This window comes from Phaenicophaeus curvirostris, chromosome 16 (assembly GCF_032191515.1).
Source record: "Phaenicophaeus curvirostris isolate KB17595 chromosome 16, BPBGC_Pcur_1.0, whole genome shotgun sequence".
Classification (NCBI taxonomy): Eukaryota; Metazoa; Chordata; class Aves; order Cuculiformes; family Cuculidae; genus Phaenicophaeus; species Phaenicophaeus curvirostris.
Window position 1 is genome coordinate 2,665,592 of NC_091407.1, and position 22,187 is coordinate 2,687,778.

Genomic DNA, 22,187 nt, shown 5'->3' on the forward strand with positions numbered 1-22,187 from the left:
GCCTCATTTCTTGGCCTCTTTTGTGCTTTGTCCTTCTGAGAATGTCATGGGTAGCCTGGGCAATGTGCTTTGCACTTTCAGCAGTGTGCTTTGTGCTGTATGTGAGCTCAAAGCCAACATAAATCTTGGCAGTGGTGCAACAATTTGCTATTTTGTCACAATAATACTCTCTAACTCCTTTTGCTGTTAATTTTTTGTGCAATATTCTTGAGAAGACTTGTCCTGAAAAATTTGAAGTAAAAGACACTCAGGTAAGGAAAAACAAAACCATTCAGAGGGGGAGATAGGAGCATTAATAAATGTCAGCCAGGGGCAGCAGATGGTGTTTGCAGTCCCTCAGATTTTATAGTGTTATTCTATACTTGTTTATCTTCTTTTCTCAATCTCGTACCAATTTAAAAACTAGCTGCTACGTGCAAATGATTATTTTCTGCCATTATGCTGACATCAGTTCCATGCATCGTTAGTTCTTTTAGTAACAACCTTTTTTTTCTCCGTTCTCGCCCACCAGCTTCTTCCCTCTATTTGCCTGCGCGTTGGAGTAGTGGCTGTTTAATGATTGCTGGAGTTAAACCAACCTACCACAAACATGGCAGACGAGGACCTTATTTTTCGTATGGAAGGGATTGATAATGCCAGATCAACTACAGCGAACTCTGGAAATTATCTTGATGCCGATAGTGATGATGAAGACAATTACTTTATCTGTCCAATAACTGATGATCCAGTTTCTAACAAGTCCACCAGTATCAAAGTTGACAATTACTATAGCAACTTAGCAAAAACTGAACAGTACAGTTCAAGCTCCTCTCCTAGAAACTCTTTTAGCTTTAAGGTAAGAATTGCTTCCAGCCTTCCATAAGATACTGGTTTTACTTAGCGGGCTTGAGAGATTTTCTAACTGTTTCATCTCTTGTAACTAACACTTTCCAATAAAAAATACATCTGTTTTTTCCAGACCTGCAGTTAATTCCATTAATCCAATAGTCTAACACTGCCATTGAATTGCTTACTGTCCCTTGTAGCTGGGTGGAAGATCTTCAACTACAAAGGCATCAGGTTCCAGGCGAACAATTCACTGATGTTATGACTGAACTATTAAAACAGGAATACATTGATGGGGAGTTTTTATAAGATTATACTGGTTGTAAGCTAAGTTGGGGCCTGGAAGTAGATACATTTTTTTGTGGATTTTGCCAAGCAGAGTTAACAATCTATAATACTTTTCTTTGGACAAATAAAACAGTAAGTGATAAAATTGTAACAATTGGTTTTCACATTATAGGTCCTTCTTGAGGAGCTTTTAATGTTTTGGCTTTCATGTGTGGCTGTGGAGTGTCACGCTAGCAGTACTGTGTACTTGAACAGTATCTGGCCTTTTTAAAACGAACAGCAGTCCCAGCATTGCAGAGAGGTTAAGGGTCCATAGTTGGTGCTGCCTTGGCAGGGTGTCCTGTGCTGCTCTGCTCCCTTTGCACAGACCAGGCCGGGCACAGGGAGATGAACTCACAGGCAATGGAGCCTCAAGGACCTGAGCGACGTTCAATCTTATAGGTTATGTATTCCAAATAGGCACCATTTGTGGTAAACTGGCTTGTCTCTTAGATTTTCTCCAGACTAGGATTTAATGTGTTTTATTAACACATTTCTTGTTATAAATATTAACATTTATTCAATAGATACTCTGAAATCTTCTTATGCCTAACGCATGCTTTATTCCTTGAGAGATAGCAGATGGTTTCTTTCAGTCAGCTAACATTAATGCATTAAAAGTGAAACTATCTTGTCTGCAGGAAGGTTTTTGCCAAGGCTAGTTAACAGAAACATTAAAAGGTACATATTTTTAAGGACAATGAAGAACAGAAGCTTAATGTAGACAAGGGGGCAGATTTTAGTGTATGTTGTTATAAGCAAGTTCTGACTTGGCAGGGAGCTTACTCTTCATTTGCATGTACATTTTGGGCCATAGTAAATACTTCTGTGTTTGCAGTGTGAGTTTTGAGTCATGTGGCCTGAGATAAACCTGATAAGGACCTAAGAAACTGCAATTATTTCCTCCTTCCTAAGCTGTCATGTGGCTTCTGCAGAATATACATGCCTATGCTTTGGGCCCTGCAGTTTCTACTTTAGCATTGTGCAAAGTTAGTTGAGCAAGCCAGTCTCAGTCTGCTGCTTAAGCTGCAGAAATGGTAACTTCCAATACTCTCTGCCTTTAAACAGGACTCGGCAATGTTGGATTAGCTAGTTCATAGGCAAGAACCTTCTAATGCGTGTCTTCCAATCAAAAAAAGATTGGCAGCTTACCTCAAAAGGTTTGTTCAGAGACATTCTAAGCATGAACTTTAATTAGGAATATAAATTGAAGAGTGGCTTTTAAGTGGAAAAAAAACTTTATTTTTTTAGTTAAGAAAGAGAACAGAGGATCTTTGTCAATCATTTGTCTTACCACATGTATTCTCCTACTTTTATGTTTCTCATGCATCCTTTAGAATGGCACACAGCATCGTTCTAAGCACGGCTCTGTGGTTGACCATAGTCGGGTAGGTTAAAAAGAAAACGTGAACACCATATCTAACAGATGCATTACAGTTTTGGGGGGGTTGTTGTGTTTTCCTTTTATGGCCTTTTTTTTGTTCATTATTTTATTGTCTGGGAGAACTGCTTGCCTCAGGCTGTAAAAGTCATCAAGTCAAAACTAAAAAGACATCTGTTAAATTAAATAATACCCATCTTCATTCTCTACTCCAAAATATCTCTTCTTTTAAAGCACATATCTGTAGTTGTTTCTTCACAGTATTTCCTACTGTGGGCAAGAATAGAATGGATGCAAGACATCTACTTAGTCTGTATGGCAGCCACGTGCCTACAGCAGGACAAAAATTGCACTGTTAGCACCAATGACCACGCAGTTGAACTCTGACAATTAGAATACAGCTTTTGCATGAAGCATCTCACGAGATCAAGCACAAGTAATTAATTTATTTAAATCATTACCTAGTGTGGATACAGATCACCTTTTGGAGAGGGACTCTAGTCAAGAATGATTTGACATAGATAATGACCAAGCAATTCTACTTATTTCTGTCTCTCCTTTTCTTTCATAAATACTTAAATATGAAACTTCCCAGTTCAATATGAAATGTCTATCATTGCATGATTTGAGACAATGTCATTTTCTTATGAAACTTGTTTTTCTAAGCAAATCTTTTAAATTTGTTTTATTTTATTGTCAACATGATTTACAAAATTGTCATTTCTTCTTGCTTATGCTGAGCACAATTTGGGGGCCTTGAGGTATACTGAACTTTTTTTCTTCATCCATATTTCTCTATCACTAATGGACTTTTTTATGCTTACACTGCCTGCATATGCTGTTAGTTACAAAAAGTTAGAATTCAAAGTGGTAAAAGTAGATTAATATAATCTAGGTGTGACTTTTCACTATTTACATCATATGTTAGAGGTATTTGCAGACTACAACAGATTTTGCAAATTATATTTGGTATATACTTGACCAGATTCTGATCTCAGGTAACTTTGTGGCAATGCAAATTGAACTGAAACCTGAAGGTTTGTGTTTCTGAACTGTGATTCATTATACTTGAAGCTATAAAATGTCAGAGCAGTCTTCTGTACTGCCTAGTCCCTGCTGTGAATAGTGCTTCTGGGGAGATTGTGTAGCTGCCCATCTTTGTAGCATTGGGATTATGATGTGCTCTACAAAACGCCGTTATTGTGAGTTACTGCAGATTATAAATAACCTGTCGGTTTGTGACTTCTTCAGGAAGCCTGGAAACATGCTATTCAGAAAGCTAAGCACATGCCTGATCCGTGGGCAGAATTTCATCTTGAGGACATTGAGACGGAACAAGCCACTCGTTACAGGTCTGTGGGTCTTTCTGCTGATGTTAAACAGAATGTGGTGGTTTATGCAAGGGCTGTACTTGCGTAGGGCGGGATACGTTTAATTACATGGCTGAAGAACTTTCAATAATGCCCAAAGTGAGTGTGTCTTAACTGAATCTCCCAGGAATATGTAAATACTGCACACCATCAAAAAATAAACCTTTCAGCAAACCAGTGTCACATTCTCTCCCACCTAAGTAGTATCTGAATTCCTCCATGTAGACAGGAAACAAGGCTGAGAAGTATTTTGTACTTGATTTACTAATGCTGTAAATTTAATCTAATAAGGAAATTAATCCCAATAAAGAGGCAACATACTTAGTTTAAATAGCTTTGAAAAAAAGAGCAGCATAACACTCTGTGCCTTTCCAAAAATAGCAGTTTCACTGCTGTCTGTCCGTGCAGTATTGCTGCGTGTGGCTGGAATTTGAATCCTTATAAAGCTGAGAATAGCTCAGCATGGTGTACGTGCCGAAACCGAGTCTGGCCCTTAAACTATGCTCAGTGCTTTAGCACAGGCTTTGCCAAAACGTTTACCCTACTGACACAGGTTTCTGGGTGGAAGGGGTAGGAGTTAGAGGCCAGTTAATTACTACTTAGCACTGGTGCTTGAGGAGGCCTCCCTTCTAGGCATGTAACACTGTCTCGCAGTGCTCTTCTTCCCCATAGGCTGCATCTGTTTGTGGTCAGCCACACAGTCTTGAAATAGTTTGCGTATTTTAAAATACAAATAAGTTATAATATTGGTTTAGGGCTACTCAGATAACTTATTAAAAAGGGGTGACTCTGATATTCTGATTTTCACCTCTTTTGTCTGCTGCAAACTAATTTTGCAGGTACAATGCAGTGACTGGAGACTGGGTTGAAGATGAAGTCCTCATCAAGATGGCTTCACAAGTAAGATCACACTGTTCTTCATGTTTATTAGCAGTCAAATTTGTCATTTTCTTCCTGTTACTGAGTAGTGGCAGTAAGATGTTGTCCTCATACTGAAGTTTGAGGTCCCAATGTCATTCTTTTCTCCCAGCTGTTTTTCCAGGTCATCCATTATCCCAACAGCCATTTCTCCCCAAAGTAGGGTGGAACACAGAGTCAGCCCTTCCCCGTCAGCAACAAGAGGCATTTGTTCCTTTCTTGGTCATCCCCTTCCCATTTCCCTCTGGCCTCATCTCCCTACCTGGTGATAATCCTACTATTTTGTGTGCTTCCAAATAATTTCTGCTCTTCGGATGAAAACAGACTCAATCTTCAATATGTGAAGGTGGAAGGTGCTGTCACTTCCCAGTTAAATCACGGGAATGGTGATGTGTTGGAGCTGCCTTGCTCTGTGACAGAATTTTAACAGTTTCTTTAAAAGACATATGTCTGCTGCATGGGATATTGAAGGGGAGCTTGTTCCCAATGTCTTTTGCCCAGATTCTTACCCACACTGCCACTGGGTTTTCACTTTTCTTTGAGGAGATAGGTATTCTATGGAGCATGTTTGAGAAGTGCTTTCTGCAGGATATAACGGGGGAAGACTTCGTTGTGTCTCTTACTGGTTAGAAATTAACTCTGTGGAACTGGTGGTGCTGAGGGTTTGTTTTTTCTTTTTCTTTTCCCTAGCCTTTTGGCCGTGGAGCAATGCGAGAATGTTTCAGAACGTAAGTATCTTCTGGCTTTGTCTTTGTTGATCTCCATGCTGTATTTGCTTCCGTGATGACTGGAATTTCACTTTCGTGTGATGGAAAGTGTGTGAAGTGCAGCTCCCCAGTAGCTCCTGAAGTGCCTTTCTAAAAAGCCATAGTCGAGGGGTTTTTTACTGTTTGTGTGACTCCAGCAGCAGCACAGGGAGTGGGGTTCAGAAAGCAGAACATTCTCTTAAGCAAAGCATGAGCAAATGTGAGCAGGCTTGCTTTGGAAAGTCAAGTCTGTACTGGAACTGCAGTGGAATATATAATGTGCAATCACGTCCAGTTCCAGCAAGTATAATCAGCCTATCAATTAGCAATTCATAAATTCATGCTACTCCATGATCTCTTGGAGGCAAAATGCTCATAAAAGTACAGGAGCAGCTGCTTCATTTCTGTGTTCCTGGTGTGATGAAATATCTTTACATTTGAAAATGAGGCTGTGTATGTGTACAACCTGAAAACCAGCCTGAGGCCTATAGGTAGGCAGAGAAAAGGGGAAAGAACAGTTAGATGGTGCAATCTCAACTCAGAAAGACTCCCTCAGTGAAGAAGGTTATCCTCCCAGAGTTTCCTTTGGGTAACGTGTGCCAGAGTAATCCTGTTCAGAGTGAAGCAGAGCTTGAACACTGAACAGTTACTCTTTCCAGAGGGATAAAGTGTGTGGGAAGACAGAGGAGGAACTTTTCTTTCCTCAGAGAGTGTTAGCAAATAAGATTGTGGGCATCAGCATCTAGCTATGAATCAGTTCACGACAGAAGAGTACCCCACCCTTTCCAGGCTCTGGAAATGAAAGTTTCCTGGAAAATGTAAGTGTGTGTGTTTGAGGCTGCTTTGCCTTCTTTCCAGCTGCGGAATCCAGAGAAATAGCACTTTAACTTTGGTTTTGCTTTTGGAAAGAGAGACTCCTGAATGACAGAAACATGATGTTTTGAACTCGAGCAAAAAAGAGGAAGAGTAACCCCTCAGACCTCCAGTTCGCTGTTGTTTCAGTATCAGTTCATGCTGGTGGCTCTTTTCTTGCAAAGTCATACGGAAACAGCAGTGAATGAAGCCTAGGAAGTAACAAATCTTAGCCTGCTGACATTGCTTTTAGCTCTTGTTATTTACCACATTCCCCCTTACAGAATATTTTGAGGAGTGCCATAAACAGAAATTTCTTTGCAGCTCTGTCTTAACCTCTTTTACAAAGAAAGCATAACTTGTACATCAGCTCTCTGCTGCTGGGTTTTCCATAATGCTCAGTGGTGAGCTGATATTTCCCATCTGGAGTGCTCTCTCTTACTTTGCAGCTCTGCAAGTCTTAAGCCATGACAATGACAGCATTAGCTCCATGGGAAAGATTGAATTAAAATTCTTAGTTTTCCTCTTACCAACAATTGATTTGTCTTTCAGGAAAAAGCTGTCCAACTTCTTACACACGCAAAACTGGAAAAGTGCCTATAATTATGTTGCCAAACGATACATAGAGAGTGTGGGCAGGGATGTGTATTTTGAGGATGTTCGACTTCAAATGGAAGCAAAACTCTGGGGAGAAGAGTACAACCGGCACAAGCCACCAAAACAGGTACATTCAAAGTTCTTGCTAAGCAAAAATGCAGTCCGTCTCTCCTATTAGATTAATTTTCATATTATTTAAGAGGGAATTACTTGTTCACATTCCAGTAAATTTAGTTGCTTAGGTAGATTGTTCTGCCCTACAGTGTTTTCCATTAACTGGTAGCTGATATCTAATGAAATAAGTGCAGAAATTGCTTTTTATTTCCAGAATTAAGGGCTGTGTTTTTGTGAATGTCTGACTGTTCACAGCTGTTGACTGAAAACCAGAATAAAACAGTGTTTGTATTGCTCTTTTTCATATTTGCCCAGCTGCTTTTGAGATAACCAGAGATGTCACTTATTGCCCACAGCAGTCTCAGCAAGCACTTAACTGTTAATTCTCCAGGAAGGCAGATGCTTAAGTCTTGTAAACCTACATAAATACCTACCTGGCACTGATATTTAAGAAGAGCTGGAAGCCTGAGTAACTTTACATAGCTATTCAAATACAGGTTTTTGAGGAGTGGTCAAGAATTTTTTAAAAAAAAGTGAGAGCTGTGATGGTTTCTCCTTTAGGAATGTGTCTGGGACAGTGAGGAGGCAAGGCAGAATACAGGGAAATAGCTGAATGGTAGGTGTCTTCCGTCCCTATCTGAAGAGGCATCTCTACAAATTGTGCAGTAGTTACTGTATGTTTTGTTCTCTGGGTATAGACTGCAGTGTGCTCTTAACGTACCCACAAAAATAAAATAGAAAGCCAATACTTTGCTATTGTTCAGCTTCTTTCACTGGGAATGTTTTCACAGCTGGAGGATTCACACACACTTTGATCTGAAGACAGTGTTCTGTTAGTCATTATTTGTCTTTTTCCCTCCCCAGGTTGACATAGTACAGACCTGTATTATTGAAATGAAGAATAGACCTGGAAAGCCTCTCTTTCACCTGGAACATTACATTGAGGGCAAATACATCAAATACAACTCAAATTCTGGATTTGTGCGAGATGACAACATTCGTCTGACTCCGCAAGTGAGGCTTTGTTTAATGCTTTCCATAGTCTGAATCAGGGAATTTCTTGGCTCTATCCAGAGGTCCTGTGTTACTGCCAAGAAAGGAAACTGCAGACTTTCCAGTACAATCCCAATTAATTTCTCATTTTGCAGTATATCCACCCCTTATTTGGGGCCTGCTCTTTGAAGCACCACATGCTTCTTTATTGCATTCCACTGTCTGATTTTAGTTGAGTCGGAAGTGGTTAATACTCTTTGGAAACCTTGACTCTAACTATTATTGCAGGCACCGACATACTTCAAACTCTCTTCAAATTAAGATGGGGAGAGAGACCTCTCATGTACTGTTTGCTAAATTGACTTCTGGTCTCTCATGTTATACAAAAGGAGGTGACAGATATCGAGCTCGTGCAAATAAAGGTTTGCATAAAAATCTGGGTTTTAGCTGCAACCTCTGAAATTGGTGAACCTGAGATTGCATATAGAAATACAAGTATAGGCTTCAAGTGATCCTTTAAAATAATGGCAAAAAATGTGAAGTGGCGAGCGTAGCAGAGGAGTGTTTTACTGGGGCTTGAGGGTTTTGTGCTTTTTATTTCTTTCACCCCTATCTTTAAGGTATTTGTCATAACGCTTTATGTAAGCAGAGGGTTTATCTTCTGGGCTCTCTTTTGTACACTGAATCAGTGCTGTGCTTTCACAGGTTGGGAACAAAATGTGCTCTGAGATCTGCTGCAGTTAAATGTTTGTCTGTCACCACCAGTCACCTCCTCCAGGCTTGGCCGTGCTTTTTTGGATGCCTTTTGAGAAGATTCCTAATGTCTAAGCTTTATGCCAAAGAGTGGGGTTTTTATACCTGATTCTTGAAGAGCTGCATTTTTAGAGTACAAACATGCATTTCACTGCATGATACACAAATGTAGAGACAGATCAGCTGTTCAGGGGGACGTCCCAGAGAGGGCATGGTAGGGGGAGGAGAATTTGTGGGGATGCTCTTTTTTTATTTATTGATTTTTAATTTCCTCCCCAAAAATATGGCAGAGCTTTGCGTGTTGGCAGAAGGAAGCAGTGTTCCAGGGCTGCAGAGCTTGGAGATCCACAGGCACAGCCAGGATGCAGATGTGATTCTGCACTGGGTTCAGAGCCCACTTTTGTTCCCCGTGCTGAGCAGCTCCCCACTTCTTAAGGTGAAGAGTGTGGTGGAAAACAGAATCTCCAGTACAGGAGGGAGGAATAAAGCAGTCTCCTCTTCCCTGCATGTTTCCACTGCTGTTCATCACCCTACCTCTTTTAGCCCTACCTTGAGCGGAGGCAGACTAGGGAAGCAATCTTCTGCATACTTCTAGTCTCTCATTGCTTTCATCCTAATATTTATAGCAGTTACATTTCATGAATAGTGTTATCAGACTCCTTTGCCTATTAATGAGGTGAATATGTGTTGCTGTTTTCAGTAAATCAAGGGAGAGTTTTCTCAGACATCTCTGGTTCTTTCTAGGCCTTTAGTCACTTCACCTTTGAGCGCTCAGGACACCAACTCATTATTGTTGATATCCAGGGAGTTGGAGATCTTTACACGGACCCTCAGATCCACACAGAGAATGGTACAGATTTTGGAGATGGCAATCTAGGTAAAATCAATGATCCCATTTCATATGCTAATGGATGCTTGTTTTCTCTTCCTGGCTGTCTGCTATGTAGCCGCTACATGGATGAGTGAGCAGGGTGTTGAAAACTGCTGGGAAAATTCTCTTGTAAGGAGTGTCTGAACAGGACAGCTGTCACGCAAGGGCAGATTTAAAATGAGATCTTATCTTGTTTCCTGCTATACTCTTAAATCACACAAGTAATGTAATGAAATTAGGTAGCTTCCTGCAATATGAGAGCAATAATATGGCTTTCAATTTCCTCGCCACATTGCAGGAATGGATACGGCTGAATGTGGAGAGATAAACCTTGCACATTTTTATAGCTCCAAGTGTTCATGCATGAAGTTGTTCATAGGACACAGTGAGTTTTGTGATAAGGATCAAGTTTAGTCATGTTTCTCAATGATGCAGCCAAATTAATTTATTATTATATCCTATGCATCCATAGTTTTGAAGATTCAACGGACTTCCTTTTACACTCTCCTGCAGAGAGAGTGAAAAGCTCTTACAGTTCTTAAAATAAAATGGAAGTGGGTTGAACTACGTGTGCTACAAATCACTTTCTCTCTTTCTTTCTTTCCTTCTTGACTTTGTAGAAAATGCTTCTGCACTTCCAGCTTTTAATAAGTGAACAGTCATAGAAACTTTCAGTAAACCCTTTCTTCACTTTCTTTTAATGCCACAGGTGTTCGAGGTATGGCCTTATTCTTTCATTCTCATTCCTGCAACAAGATTTGCAAAAGCATGGGGCTTGCACCATTTGATCTTTCATCCAAAGAGAAAGATGCCCTGGACCATAACACAAAATTGCTTGTAAGTGCTTGATGAAAAAGTGTAACTAAGCAGTATAACTGGTTTCTTCTAACTTCAGAAGCACTGTAAATAAAAGTCAAATGTGTTATTTGCATGGCAAATAAAACCACCTTAATCACTAATGTTGCAGTTTAAAGTCCAGCAATATAAAGCTGACATCCGTACTTGTCTCTGAATTAATGGTGTAGCTTTACTAAGTGGGGAACCTTGTAACACATGTGTACATAGGACCAAGTATATATCGTTGAATGCTGAAATCATTAATAAATTTTCTATCTCACAAACCTAATGTGGGATGTTAAAAAAGAATAGAACTGCTCGTCTTTAACTACTCTCAGTTTCAACTGATATTAGTGGAACTAAGATTTGATGAAATGCTTTGAATGAATTTCAGGCTGAAACAACTCTCTCTAACTTTTCAAAGCAGATCGTTGTGTATACATGTGTATATTTATACCACCCCTTTTGTAGAGGACCCCTAATAAACGTTCATGTTGGCTTATGTAGCGTGCTTAGAATACAGAGAAGCATTATTCATGGGACTTTTTTGTTAATTTGCCAAGGAATCTGCTCAGACAATTCTCCGTGGCACAGAGGAAAAATGTGGCAGCAGCCGGGTGAGAACGGTCTCTGGCAGTCGGCCCCCTCTGCTCTTCCGCCTGTCGGAAAACTCTGGAGATGAAAGCATGAGCGATGTGGCGTTTGACTCTCTACCCTGCTCTCCTTCCTCAGCAACCCCTCACAGCCAAAAGATGGACATGCTCAGTGAGTTTGCCTCATACACACCTTGCGGGTTCCTGAATGTTTGACAGTGACTTGTTTTGGTTTGTTGGTTTTCAACACAACAGCATGTTGTACTTAGTCCAGAATACTTGTCTCTAACATTCCTCTTTGAGCAGAAATAAAACTTAAGAGTACTATTATGTAAATAATCAATGCACAGCTACATCTTTGAAAAAACTGTGGTAATATAATAGTACCTAGAGCTTTCTCCCCAAGCGTGTTATCCTTGCAATAAGAAGCGAATGTTTTTCTTCCTAGATTGGCCTGTGTTCAATGAAGTAGATAACTTGGTTCAAAAAGACTACGATCAGCTTGACAACCAAAGGGTGAGTGTCTTTCCAAGAAAAAATGAGACTGCAGTTCCTTAATGAGTGTGTCTTTAAAGGAGTGCCTGAAGGTTTTGTTCAGTAAAAGCACGTAAAGGTGCTCTGCCTGCTTTCATTACTGCAGGTCCCCTTACCTGCATGTGTTTTCTGTTTCTAATACTTTTGTGTGTGTAAGAACACAAACTTGGATGGTGCCTTCTGGGTCACTAAGTCCTGTTCTGTCTGTCTGAGGTAGCACATCATACAATCATTTTCATCTAATACATCCATCCATCTTATCTCCTTGAACCAGAAGAAGGTTTTCTCCATGGGAAGTGACAAGCTGAGATCTTTACAAAGGGTAGTGCTAATGTTGTGATGTTTTCTTCTTATCTTCTATAGGATTTTGAAAATGGTGGAGACAGTGGATATCCCAGTGAAAAGAGAAGTGAGCTAGAAGATCTAGATCATAAAGAAAGGGTAAGAATTTAGCAGGATTGGCCCTGCTCATATTTGAAGTGTTTCCATAGAAGAATCTTAATTTTTATCCCTCTGGATCTGGACTTTCTAAGCAGAGGAAACAACTGGAAAGAAATTCCCACACATTGCAGAATTATTCACCTTGAGAATGGTGATGACACTTTACAGGAAAAAGACTATTTATGATGAGAAGCTTAACTGCAAACATCACATTTGATTGAGAAGCTTAACTGCAAACATCACATTTGATTGCATATCGTTTTGGGATTTTTTAATGTATTCAGTACTGCATTTGAGGAAAGGTAGCCAGAGTCTTGTCATATAGAATCTATGAATATTATCTACTTTCAGATGCTTTTACCCTCTCTGCTTTCTGTGACTATATATGGCCTAAGATATCACAGAACTTAATGTTGTTGTCAGTTAATGACATGCAGCTCTAGAATTCCCATGAGTTACTTGGTTACTCCTTTAAAAGATAAGCTTCTAAACAAATACTTTTTGACGTGCAGTTCTTAACTAGATACTTGATTAGAAGATAGGGAAGAGAATGCAGCTTCCAGAAGTACCACTCTTTTTGTCACTTTTGAAGTGGCAAGGTATTTGTCGTGGGGTATCCAGGTTACAGGGTTAAAGTCTGGGGGTGCCATACCCTTTACCTTTTCTTTATACAGTGTGATATCACTGAGAGACAAGAATCCAGTGGGAACTATTTTGGTCATTGTCACTATTGATTTTGCTGGATAGGAATGGGCTAAAGGGGCAACTGGCACACATCAGTTGCTGCAAATTAAATTATGCAAATCCTCACATTAACATAGGGTCATTCAAACAACAACAACCGAAGACATGAATCCGATGAAGACAGTTTGGGAAGCTCTGCAAGAGTAAGTAAAGCAGAAGTGTTCATAGATGAGTTTGCCACTCTGCTTGTCCTTGGTTCCATTCACTTGCCATCTAACTCCACATCACTAAATCAGATGTCGGTTTTCCTTCCTTCTAAGCTACTGAATATGTTTATTAATATTAGCTTAACACTCTGTATTGTTTCCTTTTTTGTTTTGTCTTTACTTTCCATTTAAAGAAGTATTGTTATAAACAAATTATCACCTTTGTAACTGATCCCTAACATAAATTAGAGATGATGCATGGATTTCTCACTTAAAAAAATTATAGCTCTGTGGATTTTTTAATTTTCTGCCTAACTAGATTGTATTTCCTTTCTGCACTTTATTTTTGGAATTGTCTTATATGTGGTTGGTTTATTATTTTAAAGCATGCAGAGTTTAAAATATATGGCAGTAGCTCTGTCCACTGTGTGCCTAACTGAGCTAGGGAAGACCAGACCTTCTTGTATGTTTTTACAAAATATAGGTTCTGCGCTCATTATTTTCTGTGGCTATGAACTTAAACTCTGTTCTACAAGGAAATGAAAAATGGAGCTTTGACAATAATTACTAATGTATTTAGATAAATTCTTCAGAATTTCCTTGTAACTAATATATATTGTTGTTTCAGAAAATTGAAACAGCTTTAACAGCCTGAAGTTCTATGCCAGTAACCTTACCTGTTGTGTTTCCCCCTGCATATCTCAAAAGGCGTTGATTTTTATAGGATTGTTTTAGCTACTTTTTCCCATCCATCCTTTATACTGAAAACTTGTCTCTTCTCATTTGTGTTGAGCATCCTGAGAAACACCAGTGCATATATCTGTCTATCATCTTTTGCATTGGTACTTTTCATTTTTCTAGTTTGAACAGAAATTCTGACCAGGAAAGTGTGAATTTAATTTTCTATATATGGATAACCTCCGTGCTTGCAATGTGGCTCTTCAGGTGTTTATTTTTATAATTACTTTTTTCTGATTCTGAAATTAAAGATAATGCTTTGCTTTGGTTTGAGGGGAGAAATTTGATGTTGAAACTAGAAATACAAGGCCTTACTCTGTTTCTTTAATGATAAATAATAACCATTTATTCAGCTAAAAATGTGACCTTTGAAAGCAGTGTCTTAAATTACAGTATTTACTAATAAGTAATAATATTACTTACAGATGGTGATCCATATGAATACTGTGCAAATTTTAGTTTTGGATAAAAATAATGGTATGTTCCCTGTTTCAGGTCGCTGTGGAGAAATGGAATCTCTACAACTCTTCCAGAGTCCACATCCACAGACCATCTTGCGTTGCCCAAGAAATTCAGAGGCTTAATGCACTAGAACTTGAAAAGAAAATTGGGAAGTCAATCCTTGGGAAGGTAGGATGGGTCTAGTAATCCTGTTCTTTCCAACTGGAAAGAAACAGCTTGTGTTTCCCCCTGGGAGTTATTTGTGCAGGTGAAAATAATTAACTTGTCTATAGCTTTCTGTTACGTAATCATAGTTTATAAGGGACATCTAAGCTCAGGAGCCCATGAATAATACCCACTGGTAATAAAGGCTTTAGTGGTGTAAGGATTTTACCCTGAATAATCATCTTGGTTTTCTGTGCCTCAGGTTAATTCCTTTCCTCTGAGGGGCCTTGCTGTTTGTAGAAGCCTGTGAACGTGTGGTCACTGCTGTTTGCCCTGCTGGCTGGTGTGTTAGGCAGTTGCAGGCTGGGTGCCTTTAACTACAACTCCCTCCCAAAGGTCTCCAAGGCCCTTGCAGATGTGCTGGGACGTGTCCCAAAGACCTGGTGCTCTGGTGTGGCAGCCTGCTGGGATACTGCCTGGGGCACATGATGTGGGAAGATGTTGTGGCAGCTACTGTCTTGCTGAATCAGGTCTTTTATGTCTAGTAGTCAAGTTTATAAAGCTGTGTGTATCTGAGCTTACAGAACCGGAGAGGCCGTTGCACTGTGTATAATCATGGCTTTTGCCTCTTTAATCTATTCAGGCACAAATCAGGCTCCAAATCTGTGTATTATCAAACTAGTCCTCTGCTCAGTCACAGAAATACACAATTAGCTCTAATTAAGAAGTCACCTCGGAGAGGTATTTTTGTGCTTAAATAAAGTATGACCACAGGGCTTTTGAAGAAGCAGATCTATAGTTAATATTTGTATCCACTTCCTATACAACTGTGTTGTAGGTTCATTTGGCCATGGTTCGCTATCATGAAGCTGGACGTTTCTGTGAGAAAGACAAGGAATGGGATCAGGAGTCAGCCCTGTTTCACCTGGAGCAAGCTGCTGGCTGTGGGGAGCTGGAAGCCATCGTTGGCTTAGGGCTCATGTACTCTCAGCTGCCACATCACATTCTTTCTGAGGTCACTGTGGAGGTAAACAGAAAAATCGAAGACAGTGCCAAAATGCAGAACTGTGGGCCATTGTAAAAATAAGAATAGCAGGAAATAGAAACAAAACAGTTACCCTAATTAGCTATTCTGTAGCCACTTCAGAGAAAATGGATGACTTTCTAATTAAGGACTTGAACAAAGTAAAGTAGCAAAAAATGCTGCGTGTTCCTGGTTTTGCCAGCATACTACTGCATACCTTTGAGGAGTTTTTTAATTGATTGTTGCTATTCAGCTTCTTAGCTTTTGAGGCTGGGCCTGTTTCTCAGACATACTAAGCATTTGCAGACATTACTGACTTGGAGAAACTGCATTTAATGTTGAAGGAAGGGATGGCTTTACTTAGAAACATGCGTTTTAAGATTTCTTTTGTTTTGCTAGGACACAAAGGAGAACAGAAATAAAGGATTTGAATACTTGCTGAGAGCAGCAGAAGCTGGAGACCGGCCTTCCATGATTCTGGTAGCAAGAGCATATGATACAGGTGTAAATCTTGGTTCAGACAGGTACTGCATATGACTTAGTAATTTAACTTGGTGGTACTCCAAGGATTAATTTGTTTTAAGTTTAAAAATGTTTTTACCTCACTAAGTCTCTCTGAATTTGACCAGCACTCCTATCTTGGTAGGAGAGATAGGAGCAGCATTGTGACTGAGAACTAAATTGTGATATGTCGAAAGGCGAGACAGAATTCTGGTTTGATTTTTTTTTTTTTTATCATTTTAGGTGAGTTTTTAAAAGTGGACAAACATTCATTTCCTTAAGTACCAAGTATAGCAATTGATAATAGTGATCATTCTGCTTTTGTATTGTAGCATGTCTTTGTTATTTACCCAAGTTTTTTGGTTTGCACGAGTGTTGAAATTTAAAGTAACATTACATTTCTTGTTGAAGTGCACTTAGCATTCTCTGTATGAGAATTGCTGTTTTTAAAGTATTTATGAAACAAGACTCTTCTAAATCAGTTATCTTAACAAATATAAATGCCAGACCAAAATCATACGACTAGAGTGAAGCTCAGACTCTGGAGTTCAGCAAGACAATTTGAGATGATACTTTTTCCTCTGTAATTACTGCAAAAAATGGCCCCAGCCTCATTCTGATACAGTGACCTGATGCTGCAGTACGGTGTTAGAGGGCCTCCCCAGTAATATTTGCTTTCCAGGAGAGCATCAAGGTTCTGAGAAGCTAGTGCAAAACTGAATTCTGAGTCTGTTCAGAACAGACTCAAAGTACGTCTGTTTCCTAAGGTAACCATCTTCAAAAATTGTTTTTAATTTCAGAGCACAGGATTGGAAGGAGGCGCTGTACTGGTACAATGCTGCACTGAACATGACTGATTATGATGAGGGAGGTGAATATGATGGCACTCAGGATGAGCCTCGATATCTGCTCCTGGCCAGGGAAGCAGAGATGTTAATGATTGGAGGGTTCCACCTGAATAAGGACCCACAGAGATCAGGTGAGTCCTCATTTTGTTTCTGTAATTGATAATCCTGCTTTTCCTTTGCTTTTTTGCAAACGGATAACCCAAAAATACATTTCTCACTTCAGCTATTATGAAACACAGAGGATCAGTACCCTCAGACTGGTGAATGAAGCTGTAACATTACAGTTATGTTGGACTCCATGATCCTGTGGGTCTTTTCCGACCTAGTGATTCTGTGATTACTGGGTGGTACAAGGCTGGAAACTGAAATATGAGACCTTGCTGCTGACGGGGGTAGTGGGTGGTGCCAGGTCCAGTCCTGGGACACTGAGTCACCAGCAAGCAACCTCCACTCCCTGTGAGGCCTCTGAACTGCAGGTTGCTGCTTGTATTTTGAGTTACACCCATTACTCCCAGGCCCTACACAACAGTGTCTTGGTTGTTGTGTAACCTACGTGTCACACATCTAAATCTTAGAGTCTTCTAGAGACTCCTATGGACCGGTTATATTTCCAATCCTTGCAAATATATTGAAGAACCACCAGCAGCTAGTCATACAACTTTCAACTTTAAGGGTAAAAGCCATGCTCCCACCTGGTGTAACTGCTGCCACAATTAAAATGCACCTGTAGAAATGCGGCCTTGGAGTTTGACCTTAGTTTCTTTTTGTCCTTTAATTGTTTCAGGATAGAGAGATGGTTTTTCTTAACTCTGTCATCGTAACTGATACTGTTTCCTCCTCTAGGGGAGTTGTACACGGAAGCAGCAGAAGCAGCAATGGAAGCCATGAAGGGCAGACTGGCAAATCAATACTACCAAAAAGCAGAAGAGGCTTGGGCAATGATGGAAGAATGACACCGCAATTGAGCAGTTCTTTTATATAAGTTTTTTTTATGGACTCGCTGCATTTGCAGCTAAAAAGATATATTTTTATGTGGCGTTACCAGTTTCTTTTCTGTTTTTTAGTTTTTTAATTTTGGGGGGAGGGGTGAAGTCCAAATGTAAGTGGTATGTGGGGTGCCATCGCGTACTTCCGCTAGTGTTTTAAAGCTGCAACACAGATACACTTGACCTTGTGTATTTTTGAACTGTTAGAACTGAGAGGCCTAGGTTTTTTTGGCGATGAATGAAACTGATGTCTGTTTAGGTTTCACATGTACTGTTTTCTACACAGCAAATGATGAATATGTTTACATTTTTCTTCTCCTCCCCACATACAGAAAATATTTTCCTAAATTGTCAGCATTTCTTCATTGTTTTTGGTGTATCTCACCAAATTTGCATATGAATGTAGATTTTCAGTTTAAGCACGTAGCTACTCATTTTAATAAGTAGTCCCATTCTGTTATACTGATGTTATTGGGCACTTCTGTTATTCATCTCAAACAAATTCCAGATTAAATCCTTACAGTTTGAGGAAGGGCAGGAAAGATGCTTCAGATAAACAGTCAGGATATTCACAGTGGAATATGTGCTGCTCATTACCAGCATTGCATATTTTACCATCAGATAATCACTGATGTTCCTGATAAGGTGAGGCATACATCTACCTCTCTCATGTTCACATTTTGCACCATATAATAACCTTGTGGTATTTGTCCAACAGTGTACAGTAGCGAGATCTGTCATATATGGGTGCTTTGAAGTTATTTTTACAGTGACAGCTCAGTTCTCTAGTGAAGCTAGATCAACTCACTTAGAATAAGAATACTTTCTACCATTTCCAGAGGGGTGTTTGCAAAGATTGGAGGATGTTGACTCACCTGTTTCTATGTATAGAAAAATAACTTATCTGGTTTAAACTGCTTTCAAAATAGTGTTTTATCTGTGGGTGGTTTCAAACAGCTAGAGAAAATTGCTGGTTAAAAAGAGAAAACAGTATTAACCCCCAAACACTTGAATTCCGGTCTCCTATTTGCATAATCCTAAAATTAATGGGAGGACCTAAGATTAATCCTAAGATTAATGGTGGAGGTTGAATTCTTGCATAGAAAAAAGTTTTCTTCTAAATTCAGTATTTATTTCCAAAGCAGCTGTGCCGTTTATATAGATAGTACAGAAGTTGTTCCTGTTTCTTGGTTATGGTTAATAGTCACGTTGCAGGAAATTAAGGTGGAAGCTTTTTGCCTTCTTGGCCCTACAGTCTCCTGAGGATGTAAAGTGGTGTGAACAAGGGGCAGCCCCTGTGAAGTCAGATGGGAAGATTTGAATCCTTTTTAGGAAAGTAGAAAAGGTTATCTTTGGATATCACACTTTCAGATGGGTGCTGGGACCACCAGGCAGTTGTAGCCCTCAGTAGCCGGTGGCAACACTTCTTGCTGTGTAATGCAAGGGGTGTAGGAAAAGTCGTGCTCATGACGTTTTCATTTTGGGTTTTGTTTTGTTTTGAGAGGGAGGGTTAAGTTTTTCACCCATTAGTGGAGGAATATCTTACTTCTAGATCTCAGTTTAGCTTAGGTAAATACTAAGCTGGGTACTAAAATAACCAATATTTTTTGACCTAATATACTGAAATAGAACCAGAGTTTGCAGGATTGCAAGTCAGGTGAATGTTTTAAGTGCCTATCCAAACTTATGCTTGAGGTGCCTAAAGTGTCTTTTGGATGTAGCCTTTTGCTCTTTCAGTTCATAGCATTAAAATATCAGCTGTCAATGAGAGGTGAATGTGCCGTTTGCCTCTGAGGACAGCTGAATAGTCAGCGTTTTGTGCAGAACCATACAGCCCAGGCAGAATGACAAATTCAGACAAAAGGATTTGTTTTTCTCATAAGGTGTTGATGCCAAGTCTTTGAGATTCTCCTTGAGAAGGAAGCATGTGTAATACCACCAACAGCCATGTAGGGAGGAGAGGAGACTGAATTTGCCCATCCAAAAGGTGTAAGTAAAGGATGTACAGTGTAATTGTTGACACTTTTTGGTGTAATTTGCTAAATTCAGTAGGTGTTAAAGTTGCTGGCAGATCTCTGTAGATCTGGTATGTAAAAGTGCACAGAGCTCAGTGAAAGAATTACGATTAGTACTTTGTTTGCAAATACTACTTTTTCAGTGATGTAGACTACCTTCTGTCCTAGAGGGTAGAATATACCCCTAAGAGGGTATCATATTATTTAGCTGTACAATAAATAAGTCCGTCAGTAATTTGAAAATGGAAATTGTTTACAGAAATATGCACAACTTGTTCTATGACACTCTTTTGAAGAGAAAAGCTATATATTTGACAGCCTTTTGGAATGATATCGATATACGCTGTATTTTTAATCTATTCACAATGAATAAATAAAAATCTGTATTTTTTAAAAATGTGAAAACAAATCTGAGGCTCAGTCTGCCAGAACTTACTCGCGTTCGGGGTTTCTGGATGTCGGTGGGAATGTTGCTTGGGTAAGGACAAGGAGATGGAAGCCTTTGTTTGCATGTTAGACATGCAAATACCAATTGCCTGCATTAGTTAGTCCTTTCATTCATGTTGTCTGGTTTCATTCTGGCTGGTCAATAAAGTTGTTCTTTTTGTCACTTTTCTCAGCAGAGTTTTAGTCATTGCTTGTGGTGATTTGCTTCTGTTTTTTTCTTTATAATTCGCCAAAATTCAATCTTAATATTGCAAGCTTCCAGAAATCCTCTCTGTTGTTTTTTGTATTCCATCCCTGAGTTCATGCACTTCAAAGAGTCGGAAGTAACTGACTGGGAGGAAATACCTAGATGTGTACCAACAAAATCTGTTTTCCTGAAGAAAATGAGTTGGTTGATGGGCTGGTCTATTTGCATTCAATTACGCATGCGGTGTCCATATCTCATACTGCTACCGAGGCATCCTTGTGCCTTCATTCTTTGCTTGCTCCTGAGAAAAGAATGGAAACATTTGGACTCTGTGATTTGAGATGGGAGAGGTTTTTTGCAATGGCTACACTATCTAACGATGCACTGTCCTCCAGTGTGATTTATTCCCCTCTCTATTCAAGAGTAAATTGTCTGATACTAGCCCTTTTAAACTCAAAAATGGAGCTCTTTTTTTACTGCTTTTTGACAGGTATAACTTATTATACCCATATAGTTTAAACAATATGAAGTTCTCTAGTAAAAGCACTTGGAAGTAGCAGAATGTCTTAAGAAAAAAGGCCCAGCAGAAACTCTTCCTTCCACCGTAGTGTCACTGAGATGAAAAATAGTGAAATTTGGTCCTGCAGGTCTTCTCTTTAGCTATAGCAGCTGTCACTGAAAGCAGGAGTATTTGGGAAGTGGAACAAGGGAAGTGGGCCTAGCATCCATCAGAACGCGTGGAGACAGTGAACACAGCTTACAAAGTGTAAATAAGAGTTTTGTGTGTTTCTTAACTATTGGTCTGTGGGACTGATTTGAATCTCACTCTTCCCCACAGGGATAATTTTACTTCTGAGAGTAGAATGACTGCTGACAGACAGGTGCAGTTTAGGTGGCCCAAAGCAGGACTTCTCATCTGCATTTTAAAAGAGAGGATTTTGCTTGAACCTCAGGTTGGATTCAGGGCCAGTGCTGCTGGTGGTGAGTTGGTCTGTTTTCAGGTTTAAGTTAGGGGCATCTCTCCTGTGCCTCCCACTGCTGGGGACCTGAACACTTCATGGGGACAGCTCAGGGGTTTATAACCATCCCTTAGTCTGGGCATAACCGATAGAAGTGTTGGGTGTTTGCTCTTCTCTTGCTAACTCCCGAGCTGGGAAAGCAGTATCAGTATCCCAAGCTGGGAAAGCAGCTTGTGTTATATTGTGAGATTTGGAAGTTCATTCTTTTAATTTGGAAAAAGTCACATAACAGTCATCTTCCCTTACACTGGTAAAACGAGAATTTTGGTGACCTAGCTACCAGCCCTGAGGGGTGACCTGTGCTCTGACCCCTGTCAATGTCACATGTGGCCGATCAGAAGTATTTCTGTGGCCAAGCACACAGACATTTTGGGGTCAGAGGCTGAGCCCACCCGCAGCAGGACATAAAATCACTTCTGTGGGAGCATGTTGGTAGGTCTTGCTGCATGGGGAAACTGACCTATGGTGCCAAGCAGCCACTGCAGTGAGAAAAATCCCTTGTAAGATACACTCCATGCAGCCTCTCACATCCCTTACCCCCAACACTGAATGTGCAGTGCTGTGGATGATACCCTGTGTCTACTGCTGCACGGACCAGTGCTCAGGGACTGATAAATTGGACTCTTTCCCTAAACTTTCCTGCCTGGACAAGTGTTTTTCTGTGTGGAGCCAGTTCAAGTCTGCTTACCTTCTCTCCTCCCTGAACCTCCCCTGCATTTCTGCAAAGACAGGACCGTGGAGGAGGGTCAGCTCCCTGTGTTCTCAAAAAAAAGC

At 40.0% G+C, this 22,187-nt stretch overlaps 1 protein-coding gene across 2 annotated transcripts; it reads left to right on the forward strand.

Annotated features, from left to right (window-relative positions):
• The first annotated feature begins 509 nt into the window (after positions 1-509).
• EEF2K (eukaryotic elongation factor 2 kinase) lies at positions 510-20,376 on the forward strand. Of its 2 annotated transcripts, XM_069869850.1 has the most exons (18): positions 510-835; positions 2,490-2,540; positions 3,785-3,885; positions 4,743-4,803; positions 5,512-5,549; positions 6,972-7,143; positions 7,995-8,144; positions 9,621-9,753; positions 10,457-10,584; positions 11,148-11,349; positions 11,626-11,693; positions 12,075-12,152; positions 12,974-13,039; positions 14,276-14,410; positions 15,225-15,413; positions 15,810-15,934; positions 16,712-16,890; positions 17,603-20,376. In XM_069869850.1, the coding sequence occupies exons 1-18, from the start codon at positions 590-592 to the stop codon at positions 17,710-17,712; spliced, it is 2,232 nt and encodes a 743-aa protein (XP_069725951.1). In that variant the 5' UTR covers positions 510-589; the 3' UTR covers positions 17,713-20,376. The 2 variants fall into 2 exon arrangements, with proteins under 2 accessions (XP_069725951.1, XP_069725952.1); XM_069869851.1 differs by lacking the exon at positions 2,490-2,540.
• Positions 20,377-22,187: the final 1,811 nt, after the last annotated feature.

Coding starts and splice junctions, on each gene's coding strand:
- EEF2K (XM_069869850.1), top strand. CDS start 590: ATGGCAGACGAGGACCTTATTTTTCGTATGGAAGGGATTGATAATGCC. Junction 3,886..4,742: donor GAACAAGCCACTCGTTACAG/GTCTGTGGGTCT, acceptor CTAATTTTGCAG/GTACAATGCAGTGACTGGAG. Junction 15,414..15,809: donor TTTCTGAGGTCACTGTGGAG/GTAAACAGAAAA, acceptor TTGTTTTGCTAG/GACACAAAGGAGAACAGAAA.